General features: G+C 45.4%; 1 protein-coding gene across 1 annotated transcript in view; it reads left to right on the forward strand.

Moving 5' to 3' along the window:
* Positions 1 to 232: 232 nt before the first annotated feature.
* VAT1L (vesicle amine transport 1 like) overlaps positions 233 to 12,486 on the forward strand; it is a 172,470-nt gene continuing 160,216 nt past the window's right edge. The window contains exon 1 of the mRNA XM_002761186.6: positions 233 to 553. Within this exon, the coding sequence (XP_002761232.4) occupies positions 321 to 553 (233 nt within the window). The 5' untranslated portion in view covers positions 233 to 320. The remainder of the gene's footprint in view (positions 554 to 12,486) is intronic.

The raw sequence follows: 12,486 nt of genomic DNA on the forward strand, positions 1-12,486 counted from the left end.
TCTAGGCTCGTTTTAGTCACAGATCTTCGGTAAATCTGGGTTTGGGGCCGTGATCCTGAGTCTAATTCGGGACTATTTCAGGTACTGGAGTTGAGGCTTCATTTGGGCAGGAAAGACGGGTGGGGCGGGGTGGAGCGCTTAGGGGCACGGCTCTTGTGAGGATTACGGTGCAGGCTGTGGACCGCGGCGGCGCTCGCAGAGGCTGCAGCCATTGCACAGCCGAGCATCCCACATTCAACAGGAGGAACCCGCGGAAGAGGAGCCCCGATCCCCCAGCGCCGCAGCCACCGCAGCCCGTGCGCCCCGCGCCCTCGAGCGCCATGGCCAAGGAAGGCGTGGAGAAGGCGGAGGAGACCGAGCAGATGATCGAGAAGGAGGCAGGCAAGGAGCCGGCGGAGGGCGGCGGCGGCGACGGCTCGCACCGCCTCGGGGACGCCCAGGAGATGCGCGCGGTGGTGCTGGCCGGCTTCGGGGGGCTCAACAAGCTGCGGCTCTCCAGGAAGGCCATGCCCGAGCCTCAGGACGGCGAGCTCAAGATCCGCGTCAAAGCCTGGTCCAGTATCCGCGCCTTTCTCGCTTTCTCTCTTTTTGCGCGCTGGGCGCTGGGGAGGGGGTGGGAGAGCCGCGGATGCTGCCCCGGTAGAGCAGCCGCGCGCACCCGCTCCGCGCCCTCGCCCGGGTCTCAGAGCCTCCCCCGGCCAAAGCTGGGGAGGATGCAGAGGGGTGGCCTCCCCAAGCCAGATCTAGGGGTGACTGGAAGAGAATATGAGCTCCTGGGCGCGCGGAGAATGCTGGCGCCCAGCACCCCGGGTCTGGAAGATTGCGCTGCGGGAGTGCTCAGTCTGAGAGGAAAACTCAGCTTCCGCATAGGGGAGTTGATGGTTAACAGAATTAAAAATACATGTATTAAGAACGCGCACCCACTCTGTGCCAGCCGCCCTTTGTAGTTTAACACGTGCGATCTTATTTAATACTTTCTGGGACCTAATGAGTCAGGTGCCATCATGATCCCCTTACAGGTAAGAAAGCCGCCTGTCAGAGAGAATGAGTGATTCGCCCAAGATCACTCAGCTGCCTCTAAGTGGCTTGGCCGGGAATTTGATACCCGATCTTTTTATCACCTCTATGCTGTTGTCCTGACAGGCCTGGGACAGGGTGTAGAGCTGGGTCTCGTGTCCTGCACTCTTTCTTTCCCGTAGCCTGGCGGAGAAAGGAACTAGGAAGGAAGAGGGTTCGTATGGTGCATCCTAGCTTGGTGAGGGGGGAGGCCGGGGCTGCAGCACAACCCTCTCCATCCCCCTATGCATTCTCTGTTTTTCCGAGAGGGGAAAAAACCATGATCAGTCTCCCCGGAATTCCTGCGCCCGTCTCAGAAGGAGCTCAACTCTTTAACCTGCCCTCTACTCTCCATTCGCCCTGGGGGAACTTCTCTAGTCCCTCACGCTCAGCCAAGGTTCCCCGGGAGAGTCGAAGCGTCTCTGTGTGCGGGCACTGTAAGATCATTTCACGGAAGTTCTGGAAAGGGCTTACCCAGCAGAGGCGGACTTAACTCAATACTAGGTTTGCATGTTAAACTTGTAAGGGGAACTTGCTGTTATCACGGTAAGACGAGCCTATTCCTTGAGTCCCTCCCCGAAACCCCAATACACAGCTCTCCAAAGCATCAGCCACCTCGCGAGCTCTTAGGTTACATCAGAAACCCAAGATCTAGACCTGATCTAGAGGCAAGAGAAATGCAAAGGAGAGTCCCCTCCCCTTCACCACCTTGAGAGCACACGCAGGTTTCATTTGCCAGATCAGAAGGCAGCTAGTGGGAGAGGCAGGCGCTGATCCCTGCCTTGCTGCTCACGTATGCAGCTGGTCAGGTTTGACTCTGAACACCACTCGTGCGCCTCTGTGGGAAATTCAGGGTAAGGGAAGAGGCTTTTGCAAACCGGGGGATCCTATACAATGAACTCTTATTGAACCAAGTTGTTTGATCCCAGAGGAGAGCTTATACTGCCATTTTGGCAGTTAAATCTCCAAAGCCTAACCCACTCCCCTACCCCACAAGGCCTAGCACGCTGTTTGGCTCACTCATATCCTAAGTAAGTTACCGCAGAATGAATGGATTGAGGAAAGAGCCTGGAGGGGGATTGTTGGGTCATTATTTTTCTTCACTTGCTGGTGGAAGAGCTTTTGCTTAGTAAAATTAAAACCATGTATTTAGAATTCTCCTTCCTTAACCACTTCATAAAAAATATTATCTGTATACACACAGTTATACATATATATGTATATACGTATATACAATTATACATACAGTTACTTATGTATGTGTATGTAATTTATGACTCTTCATCCAAAATGAGGATTGGCATCTAGGATTCTATGTTAAAGTATATATAGAGAGAGTGAAAATGATAAAACTGCTTTTTAAAGGAAAGAGCATCATCTGCAGTACACATGGGTCTGTGTCTTCCAGTCTTATGCTAATAGCATAATTGCTGATAGGAACTGAAGCATTTTGAAATAATACATATCAAGATGAAGGCCAAGAGATTGATTTTCAAAGCCAGACGCACAAGCCTGATCTTCAGTGGAGCTGAACACACACACACACACACACACACACACACACACACACACACGCACGCACAGAGGAATCACTGCACTTCCCCCACCCCAGTTGTTTAGAAAGCCAACCAGGCTGCTGGTACATTTGCAATACAGTGTTGCAAATAGCCCAGATTGATTTTCTTTTCACCAAGCTGGAAGCAGAGTTAATGGTTTTACAAGGAAGGATTGGAATAGGCTTGTAAAGATGGCCCACTGGGCAGCTCCTTCTCCCCTGGGCTGGGATTGGCTGGTCAGACATGCCCGTTGATTATAAGTTTTAGCCTTGGGACCAGGATGACTCATTCTGTATTTTTATGAATCAGCTGATGGCTTCCTGGATGAAGGTCTCCCTTTTATCTGCTCTCTACTTTTAACAGAAACCTTTTTGTCATAATAGGATATGCTTTTTTCTTAGAGTAAAGCGTAGTCCATTTGAACCAGTATTAGTTAAACCTGGAATGACGGTCCCAGTTGGCTACAAATTTTATTAAAATGGAAGAGATGAGGCACAAAGAAATATCTATTTTGTATCATTTACCCTCTTTCGTTCATGGGCCAATGAGATGGGTATTTCCTATAGAACAGAAGAGCAAATTGAGGCTTGGAAACATTGAGTCATTTGCCAAAAACATTACACAATAGTAGAGTTAGGTTTTGAATCCTCTTCTCCTTAAATCTTTGCTGTTTTCCTTTTATTCCAGTTTGTCTCGTTTGGTGGAAAAGCCATAAGAAATGCGATTCTTCCTTTAGCATGTAGTCTCACTTTCGTTCCTTTCTCCACCAAAGATGGTTCCTTTGCTCTTTTTATGTCTGGCTTAAGAGAATATTCTCTGGCTATTCCCAACATAGTATGGTTTTCTCCGGAAAGCAGAGACATTTTGGTCAAATGCGGCTCAAGAAGAACTGTTGCTGGGGCCAAGGTTGGAGGGATAGCAGAGTCTTCTGTGTAAATTTTTTCTGGAATGTCAGTTTTGATGGCAGATCAATTTCACCAATTATTCACTGAATACTTTATGCCACAAGAGGCTTAAGTGATCAGGTGGAAAAAGCATGTGGCCTTTGAAGAAACATGGACTTGGATTTAAGCTTAAGCCTCCCCCTTCCTGTCCATGTAACATTGGGGGACATGTCTCGATGTCTCCAAACTTCCCATACATTATCTGAAAGTGGGGATAATAAGATGAACCTCATGGAGTTGCTGAAAGAGTCAGATGCAATAAAGAGACTGGCCTGCTGTCAGCATATGATAAGTAGTATTCTTTGTGACTATTGTTGTTGCCATATCTCCTAGACCAATGTGGTATATGCTGCTTGGTGACCTGACAACTTGGAGGCCATCATTTTAATCATGTATAGGCAATATCATGTCACATCTGCTTAGTGATTAAGAGCACTTCCTAGATATGAGTCCCAGCTCTGCTGCTTGCTAACTGGATGTCTTAGGTCTCAGGTGGCTTATTGAAAGCATGCTTTTAGGATTATGAGAGCAAGGGAAGCAGGCTAGAGCAGAGGACGGAGCTAAGCAAGGATGTGGTCTTAGCTGGATCTCACTACAGGCAGTTCTACCTTAAAGCAAGGAACAGAGGGAAGCTTGTGTGTCATTGGCTGTGGGCTGCTTTCTGAGTGGGGACATGGAGCCTCTCAAGCAGAATTGGCTTCCATTTGACTGAGCAAAATTCCCTAGCGAAGGGGATGGCTCTGAGCCTCGAGCAGCCAACACTTCGAGCAGTTTGGGGATGGGCACACTACCCGTAGATGGGAACTGGGTGAGGTACAAACAATGCCTTCTGGTTGGCCTTGGCCATGTTGTTGTTAAGAACATGTTAACAAACTTCTGTTTCCTGGACTATAAAATGGAGATAATAATAGCATCCCCCTTCATAATATTGTAATGAAATTTAAATGACAGGCCATATACAAAGACCCGTATAAGGATGCCTGGTGCATAGAAAGTAGTCAAAAAATGTTAACTGTTATTATCTAAACTTTTACTTTTGGTTGCCATAGATACTTTATAGTTTATTATTCAAACTGGAACTCTTATATTTTGAGACAGGCATAGCAAGTAGTAAAAAAATGGTAACTATTATTATCTAAATTTTAACTTAAGGTTGCCATAGATACTTTGTAATAGTTTATGATTCAAACTGGAACTCGTATTTTGAGACAAGGTCTTGCTCTGTCACTCATGCTGAAGCTCAGTGTGCGATCATGATTCACTCCACCTCGATCTCCCTGGCCCAAGTGATCCTCCACTGTCTTGGCTTCCTGTGTGGGTGGGACCACAAGCATGTGCCATGCCCAGCGAATTTTTTTTAATGCATTTTTTTGTAGAGGCAGAGTCTCACTATGTTGCTCAGGCTGGTCTCAAACAAACTGGACCTCATCTGAAAGCAAATGGGGCACTATTTAGAATTACTCCTAGAGAGGAGAAGCTACAGTCATAAACTGGGACTGTCTTAAGGTGCGTGGTTTGCCCCTAACAGATACGAGTCAGAACTGTGCCATGCTGACATCAGTCTTGTCACAGTCGAGTGTCTCTTGGACAGGGGCTGCTAGGATTTTAGGCTGGCAGAGGGTCTCCAGGTTGGGCTGCAGGAATGTATTTAAGTGGCCATTAACAAACCTTCTCTGGTTGTTAAATTGGCTTGCAGTAGAAGGGCACTAATGGATTAGGGACATTAATTTTCCCAGAATGATTTACAGCAAGAGGCTACATGAAACTGCTGGAAAGAGACAATTGGCTGAAAAATGGTTCCAGCCAGTCTTGGTTCCATTGGCTGATGTAAAAATGGGCTGAGGGCAGGCCACCCCAGAAGAAAGCTACCAGATTGGTGGGATTCTAATACATATGTCATGAGGGTACAGTAAATGGGAGATAGGGAAGAAACAAACCGCATTGGCAAGTTATTATGAGCCAGGAAATGAGCTGGTTGTAATATACTCCTTGTTTTATTTCATCCTAATGGCAATTCAACAAAATCAGTATTGCCATCTCCAATTAAAGCTGAGAAAACTGACATTCACAGACACATCGGGATCACAAACCACTAAATGCAAGAGCCATGTGAAAACCCGAGTGTGCCTTCTTCCTGGGTTCTTTACATTTTGGAGAATCAGAGAGACACAGTGACAAAGACATAAACGAGAAAGAGACAGAGAGAGACACACACAAATCATGAGAGACCAAGAGACACCAAGAGGCAGACAGACACAGAGATAGGAATACAGAAAAAGAGCCAGGAATGTATTTGACTGATTTGAAGTATAACGGGTAAGACTCAAAATGCACAGTTCCATCCTGCCTCCCACCCCAAAACAGCCACTGTGTCTCTGCACCACATGCATTTTGTCTACACTCGTGGGATATAGTATGTGGGATGCTCTGGGGGATCCATCTAGATGGAGTTCCTATGACCGTTGACCCAGAACACCCGTGCTGATTAAACACAATCGCCACTCCTTGAATCCACTCAAGAGATTGGCGTTTCTTCCTCTGCCTCCTTTACCTTGACCAGGCCATTGCTACATTGGCAAATTCAGTATAAGTTATCCCAAAACAGCAGAGCATTAAACTGTCACTAGTAAGGTTGATGCAATGAAACATGGCCAACATGATATTCCCTGTGTTCATTCAGATAAACAAGCAGAGTCCATGAGGTTAAGTGACACAGATGTTTGTAAAACTGAGACATTGCTCAGAGGGTTTCTAATAGCCAAGCCAGGAGCCGCTCTGACATGGAGATTGGAACAATGTGTTCTGAATCACTCTGTATTGGATGGAAGCGTCAGGATTTGACAGGAAAGGATGACTCCATGCTGAGTCACATTTAAGCCTCATTTGATGATGTGAACATGGATGTGCTAGCTCTGGGGTCATTTTTATTTAATGAAATTTGCATTCTCATTATCAACTGAGTCCTTGTGGATGAAGACTGGGGACAGTGACACCATCCACTCTTCATCCAATAATGGAATTGGACTTCTTGCTTTCCTGGTGATTTGAAGAGAAAAGGAAACCTAGAATCAGTGATTCTTTTATCTCATAAGAACAAAGAAATATGCTCTGACCCCTTCACTTGAGCCCACTGTTTATACTTAACCATCTTGCCCCCTGAGAATATTTTGATCTCACTATCACTACAGAAGCCTTTGTTTTTTCCCTTTTTTGTGTCCCTTCTCCCTCAGTCTGTATCTTCACATATTTCTGTCTTCCAATTTTTCCATTCTGCTGCTAAAAAATAATAATAATACCCACCAAAGAATAACCCCACTAACAGAAGCAACAATTGGTAGAATTTACAATGGAGGGGAAAAAAGATTCAGGAATTAAGATTTGTTATAATAATACTTTACATGAAATAGGATTCATCCAAGTAGAAATAATTTCAGAAAATAAAAGTGAAGTAAATGGCAAATAGCTTAACAGCTTATTAACAGCTTAACAATAAATAGCCTAAATATGCCATTTAGAACATTTTAATTTGCTAAAAATCAACACTGTTGTCATAATTCTGATGACTTGTTTGTAGTAGGTATTTCCTCAGGATTAAAACTTTTGGGCGGTTGAAAGTATGGAATTAAAAATAAGCTGGGATCAAAAGGAAGAGCCTGAAGGAAAAGCAGGAATGAAGGTGGATGGGTCCGTTCAGAAAAGGTTCATTCGTTCCACCTAGTTGGTCAGCTAGCATTGGCAGGGAATCCATGCAGATGAGTAGGAAGTTGCCTGTCCTTTGTAAAGTGCTGGGCTTTGGTTTCAGGCAGACAGACATGGGTTAAAATTTTGCTTTGCCCTTTATTAACCATGTGTGTTCGAGCAAGTTGCTTAGCTCCCTTTTTTTATTTTTTATTTTTTGAGACAGAGTCTCACTCTGTCGCCCAAGCTGGAGTGCAGTGGCACAATTTCAGCTCACCACAACCTCCACCTATCAAGTTCAAGTGATTCTCCTGCCTCAGCCCCACAAGTAGCAGGGATTACAGGCGCCTGCCACCATTCTCAGCTAATTTTTATATTTTTAGTAGAGACTGGGTTTCACCATGTTGGCCAGGCTGGTCTCGAACTCCTGATGTCAGGTGATCTGCCTGCCGTTCGGCCTCCCAAAGTGCTGGGATTACAGGCATAAGCCACGCCACCTGGCAATTTTTTTCTTTTTCTTTTTTTTTTTTTGAGACAGAGTTTCATTCTTGTTGCCCAGGCTGGAGTGCAATGGTGCAATCTCACCTCACTGCAATCTCCGCCTCTCAGGTTCAAGTGATTCTCCTGGCTCAGCCTCCTGAGTAGCTGGGATTACAGGCATGCACCACCACACCTGGCTAATTTTTGTATTTTTAGCAGAGACAGGGTTTCACCATTGAACTCCCGACCTCAGGTGATCCCCCTGCCTTGGCCTCCCAAAGTGCTTGGATTACAAGTATGAGCCACTGTGCCCTGCAATTTTTTTTTAAGGGATGCTGGCTTTCAAAGCCATCCAATTTTCAGGGTTGGGAATCGATTTTGACTTACATATTGCTGTCCGCCCACCAGCTTCCTGCATCCCCACCCATGGGTTGCTGCAGGGATTTCTTTGCTAGATGGGTGTGTGTAGACAATCCAGCCTCTGGAGCTTGGTTCACTCTCATTCAAAGGAGTCAAATCCCACACTGTGGGCACATCACTGACACTCCACACTGACAGCAGAGCTCACCCAGGCATGAAGAAATAGTGCCCCAGTGACACTCAAGTTCCTGGGACTTCCTTTTCCTAAGAGAGCCTTTTGGACATCTTGGCATTTGTCACAGAAGAAAGAGAATAAGAAGAAGAAAGAAGAGACTCTTCACAGGAAAGGGTGGCGAGCATGTAATCTCAAATTAGTTTGATTCCTCTGTGTGTGAACTCATACAGAAAATCAGTTGGAGCCATGGTATGAAAATGAGTGAATTTTATGTTGGAAGGCCCAGAAGAACATAATCATTGTTCCAGTGAAAGAGGCTATTTCATCTTTGAATGTGATATTTTCTTGATGAGAGCGTGCAGTCAGTGTCTGTCCTCAATCTCCTGTCAATGACCCCCGACGCCTCCTCCCCGGCATTTTCCTGGAGCCAGGGAAATACTAAACAGTCCTTCACCAAACAAAACCCAAAGCCAAAGCATTGGGTCCTCTCACTCCTGACTTCGCTAAATAACTATGGTCCCCAGAGCCTAATCCAGGATAATTATCTTCTGAGCAAGGGACGACAGTGATTCATTTCTTAACCTGGCACTGGCCATACACCCAAACCAGATGAAAGGCAGTATGTTTCTTAGTTATAAAATAGTAAATGTGTGAACTACAGCAAGCCTGGATTCAAATCCTGGCTCTGATCATTTTAGCAACCTGTATAACCTTAGAAAAATGATTTAGTCTTTTCAAATCTCAGTTTGCTCACCTGTAATATGGGTACAATAATACCATGTATGGGGTAAAATTTTTTGGGTGGGTATAGAGAAAGATAATGCACCTAACGTGCCTACCAAGGATGTTGACACTTTTCATATTTGTTGAATGAATGAATAAAAGAAGTGTGTGTCAAATAAGATGTGTTTGATAGGTATTCATGGTGCGGAGGAGGTACAAAGAAATAGGACATTAAAAGGTCCCTCCATGCTTCATAAAGTTTTTTGAATGGAGTCCCTCATTCAGACTCCACCTGTCTCTTCCAAAGAGTACAAACCCTGATATCAAAAGTAGCTCAAGCGGGATGTGCCACTGTGTCATGACATATACAAGAAGATCAAGATTGATTCCTGAAGGAACAAGAGAGGAAATGGAACCAAACTACACTGTGCTCCTACTGTGTGCTGGAAACTGGACCAGGCTTAGAGATCTTTAGAAGGAAGGCCACTGTTTTCCTCCCTGACTTCTCTCTTTATTTCAGCCCTGCTGGCCATCGTGATAAGTTTGTCCCTGGGATTCTAGGCTTTCTCCTCTCCTTCCCCTTCCATCTTTTATTCTTCCTCCCCTCATGAGTTAGTTTCACATGCTCCTGAGGCTGGAAAAGGTGGTGGCCTTTAGCTGCAGCTGCCTTGTACAAATTTAGCAAGACCCAGTACTTATTTTCTCCCAGTTTTCATGTATTAAGGAAGGAATTGGATTGGTCCTTTGCAAATCACATACCAGCTCCTGGAGCTCTCCCTCTCTTCCTCCATGTATTGCATCCCGCAATACATGGGATTGTAATGTATACCTGGGGACTCTAAGGCCTACCAATCTGCATGTTAAAATCATAAAACAAACCATATTTCTACAACTATGTCCCTACCTTTTGTGGATGCCAGGCCCCCCAAACTGTACCCTTCAATACCCACAGATAGTTTCAAGGGTAGCCTAGAAGGTGCTGCACAGGTCCTCAGAAACACAGTTCTCCTGGTTCCCCAAATGATCCTAAACCTTTCCTATTGCCTTGTTCTCTTCCTGCTGCCATACACTAAAGCCACCCAGAATATGTCCCCATTTTCTCCCTGTTCCAGATAGAAAGTCAGGCTCCCTGCTTGGGTTGTGGCTTATTTCCCCCTAATACAGGTTACAAAGCAGCACATGCTACCTTGTATATTTAATGCTCCCACTGTTTGGAGTTAATAGGAAAGATATATTAATTATATTTCACCATTATCATAATAGCCTTATTTTTGTTTTGTTTTTTTGAGACAGTCTATGTTGCCCTGGGTGGAGTGCAGTGGTGCGATCTCAGTTCACTGCAACCTCTGCCTCCCAGGTTAAAGTGATTCTCCTGCCTCAGCCTTCCTAGTAGCTGGGATTACAGGCATGCACTACCACGCCTGGCTAATTTTTATATTTTAGTAAAGATGGCATTTTACCATGTTGGCCAGGTTGGTCTCAAACTCCTGACCTCAAGTGATCTGCCCGCCTTGGCCTCCCAAATTGCTGGGATTACATGTGTGAACCATTTCGCCTGGCCCCATAATAGCCTTTATTGAGTACTTTCCATGCACCACAAGCTAGCTCTATGCTAAGTGTTTTATGGTAAGCTCTGTGATACCAAGCATTTTACAGATGAAAAACAGGATCAAGGAGGTGAAGGAACTTGCTAACGATCACACAAATAAGCTACAGAAAGCTTGGCTTCAAACCAGTTTGTCACTTTCCAGGACCCACACTTTTCACGCTTCTTCCTGCTCTGTTCTGGATAGGAGCCCTTCGAACTGAAAGGGAGCCTGAGTGATAGGAAATAACAAGGTTCAGAATCCAGCTCTCCACTGTTAGACCCCAGCCAGCTTCATCCAGGGCTATATTCTCCAACTCACTCTTCACTTAGGATGAGGTTTGTTGTTCCCAGAAGACATAGTTGCCCATCATGCAAATAGACACATTGCAGGGCAGCCCCCCTGGCCCAGATAGTCTGAGCCATATGATTCAAGGGAGCTCTGGTGAGACTTTTTTTGAGACAGAGTCTCACTCTGTCACCCAGGCTGTAGTGCAGTGGCGCTATCTTGGCTCACTGCAATCTCCGCCTCCTGGGTTCAAGCAATTCTCCTGCCTCATCCTCCTGAGTAGCTGGGACTACAGGTGTGCACCACCACGCTCAGCTAATTTTTTTGTATTTTTAGTAGAGTTGGGGTTTCACCATATTGGCCAGGATGGTCTCGATCTCCTGACCTCATGATCTGCCCACCTCGGTTTCCCAAAGTGCTAGGATTACAGGCATGAGCCACCGTGCCTGGCCTCTACTGAGGCTTTTAAACTGCAATCTCCATAGCTCCTGCCCCTCCTCCCAACACAGACACACTTGTATCTTTGACCAGACTATCCATCAAAGTACACACTTTCATAACAACAAAAAGCATCCCTCATCTAGGATCAGAAAGAAATGCTTTTCATTAATCTACGCTATGCCTAGTTCAATCAGCTAATGGGGGGCTATTAAACCTACTATTCCTATGATTGGTCTGAATGATTTTCTAATTGGCTTCCCTTTATCCTGTCAGTTAAACTCACTAAAATGGTTCCAACTAGGGACCTTGTAATAAACTCTGATTCAAGGTTTCACAGCCAGAACCTGGGATGCATAAATGCAGCCATCGATGCGCCCACCTTCCTGAAACAGTCCTTTCAGATTTGAAGGCTTTCTCTTACTTGGGAGGAGAGATAGACAGTCCATGTCTCTGGGACGACTGCTTCATAAGAAATGAGCAGCAAAGGCAGTTTTCACCCTGACACCGCTTTGAGCCTCAGCCTCTCTGTCTTCAGCCAGCAGCACGCCTGGGAGACTCCACATCTTCCTTTTGCATTTTTAGCCGTTTTCTTTCCTTTTCCTAGTCTTTTTTCCCTTTGTATCCTTCAGATAGCTGGGCCCTTTTGCTCTTGAATGGAGACTCAGCTTCCAAAACGATTGAAAAGCACTGTCAAAGGCTTGAGTCCTTTAGAAGACACTAAAGTTGATCCACGGCACGGACAAAAATCTCCTCAAACATTTTCTTTTCCCGTGTATATCCCGTAGGTGCTGCTGCTCTCTCCTGCTCTCTTCAGACTCTTCCAGACTTTCAATCCTTGCTTTTGCCATCTCTTGGCCATCTTTGTTCACCTTTCATATCTAGTCTTTTATCTGCCAGAAGTAAATCCTTGCTTTTTTTTAGAAGCGCATCAATCAGGCAGGTCTTTGATCTTCTCGGTTTCCTTCTCACTGTGACAGCAGTGGACACAGCAGGGCTGCCAGCCAAGCACGGCTAAGAGGTGATTTCTTTACTGGGAAGAAAGACGACAGCTCAGATCATTCCTAGGTATTTTCCTGCTTACATCTTCAGTGTAGAAATTTTTGTTCCTTTAATGTACCCTGTGCTAAGCACTGAACGTTGAAAGGTGGATTTTAAGACAAGACCTGTGCCCTAAAGTTGCTCATAGTCTACAGGGAGGA

This window comes from Callithrix jacchus, chromosome 20 (genome assembly GCF_049354715.1).
Source record: "Callithrix jacchus isolate 240 chromosome 20, calJac240_pri, whole genome shotgun sequence".
Lineage (NCBI taxonomy): Eukaryota > Metazoa > Chordata > Mammalia > Primates > Cebidae > Callithrix > Callithrix jacchus.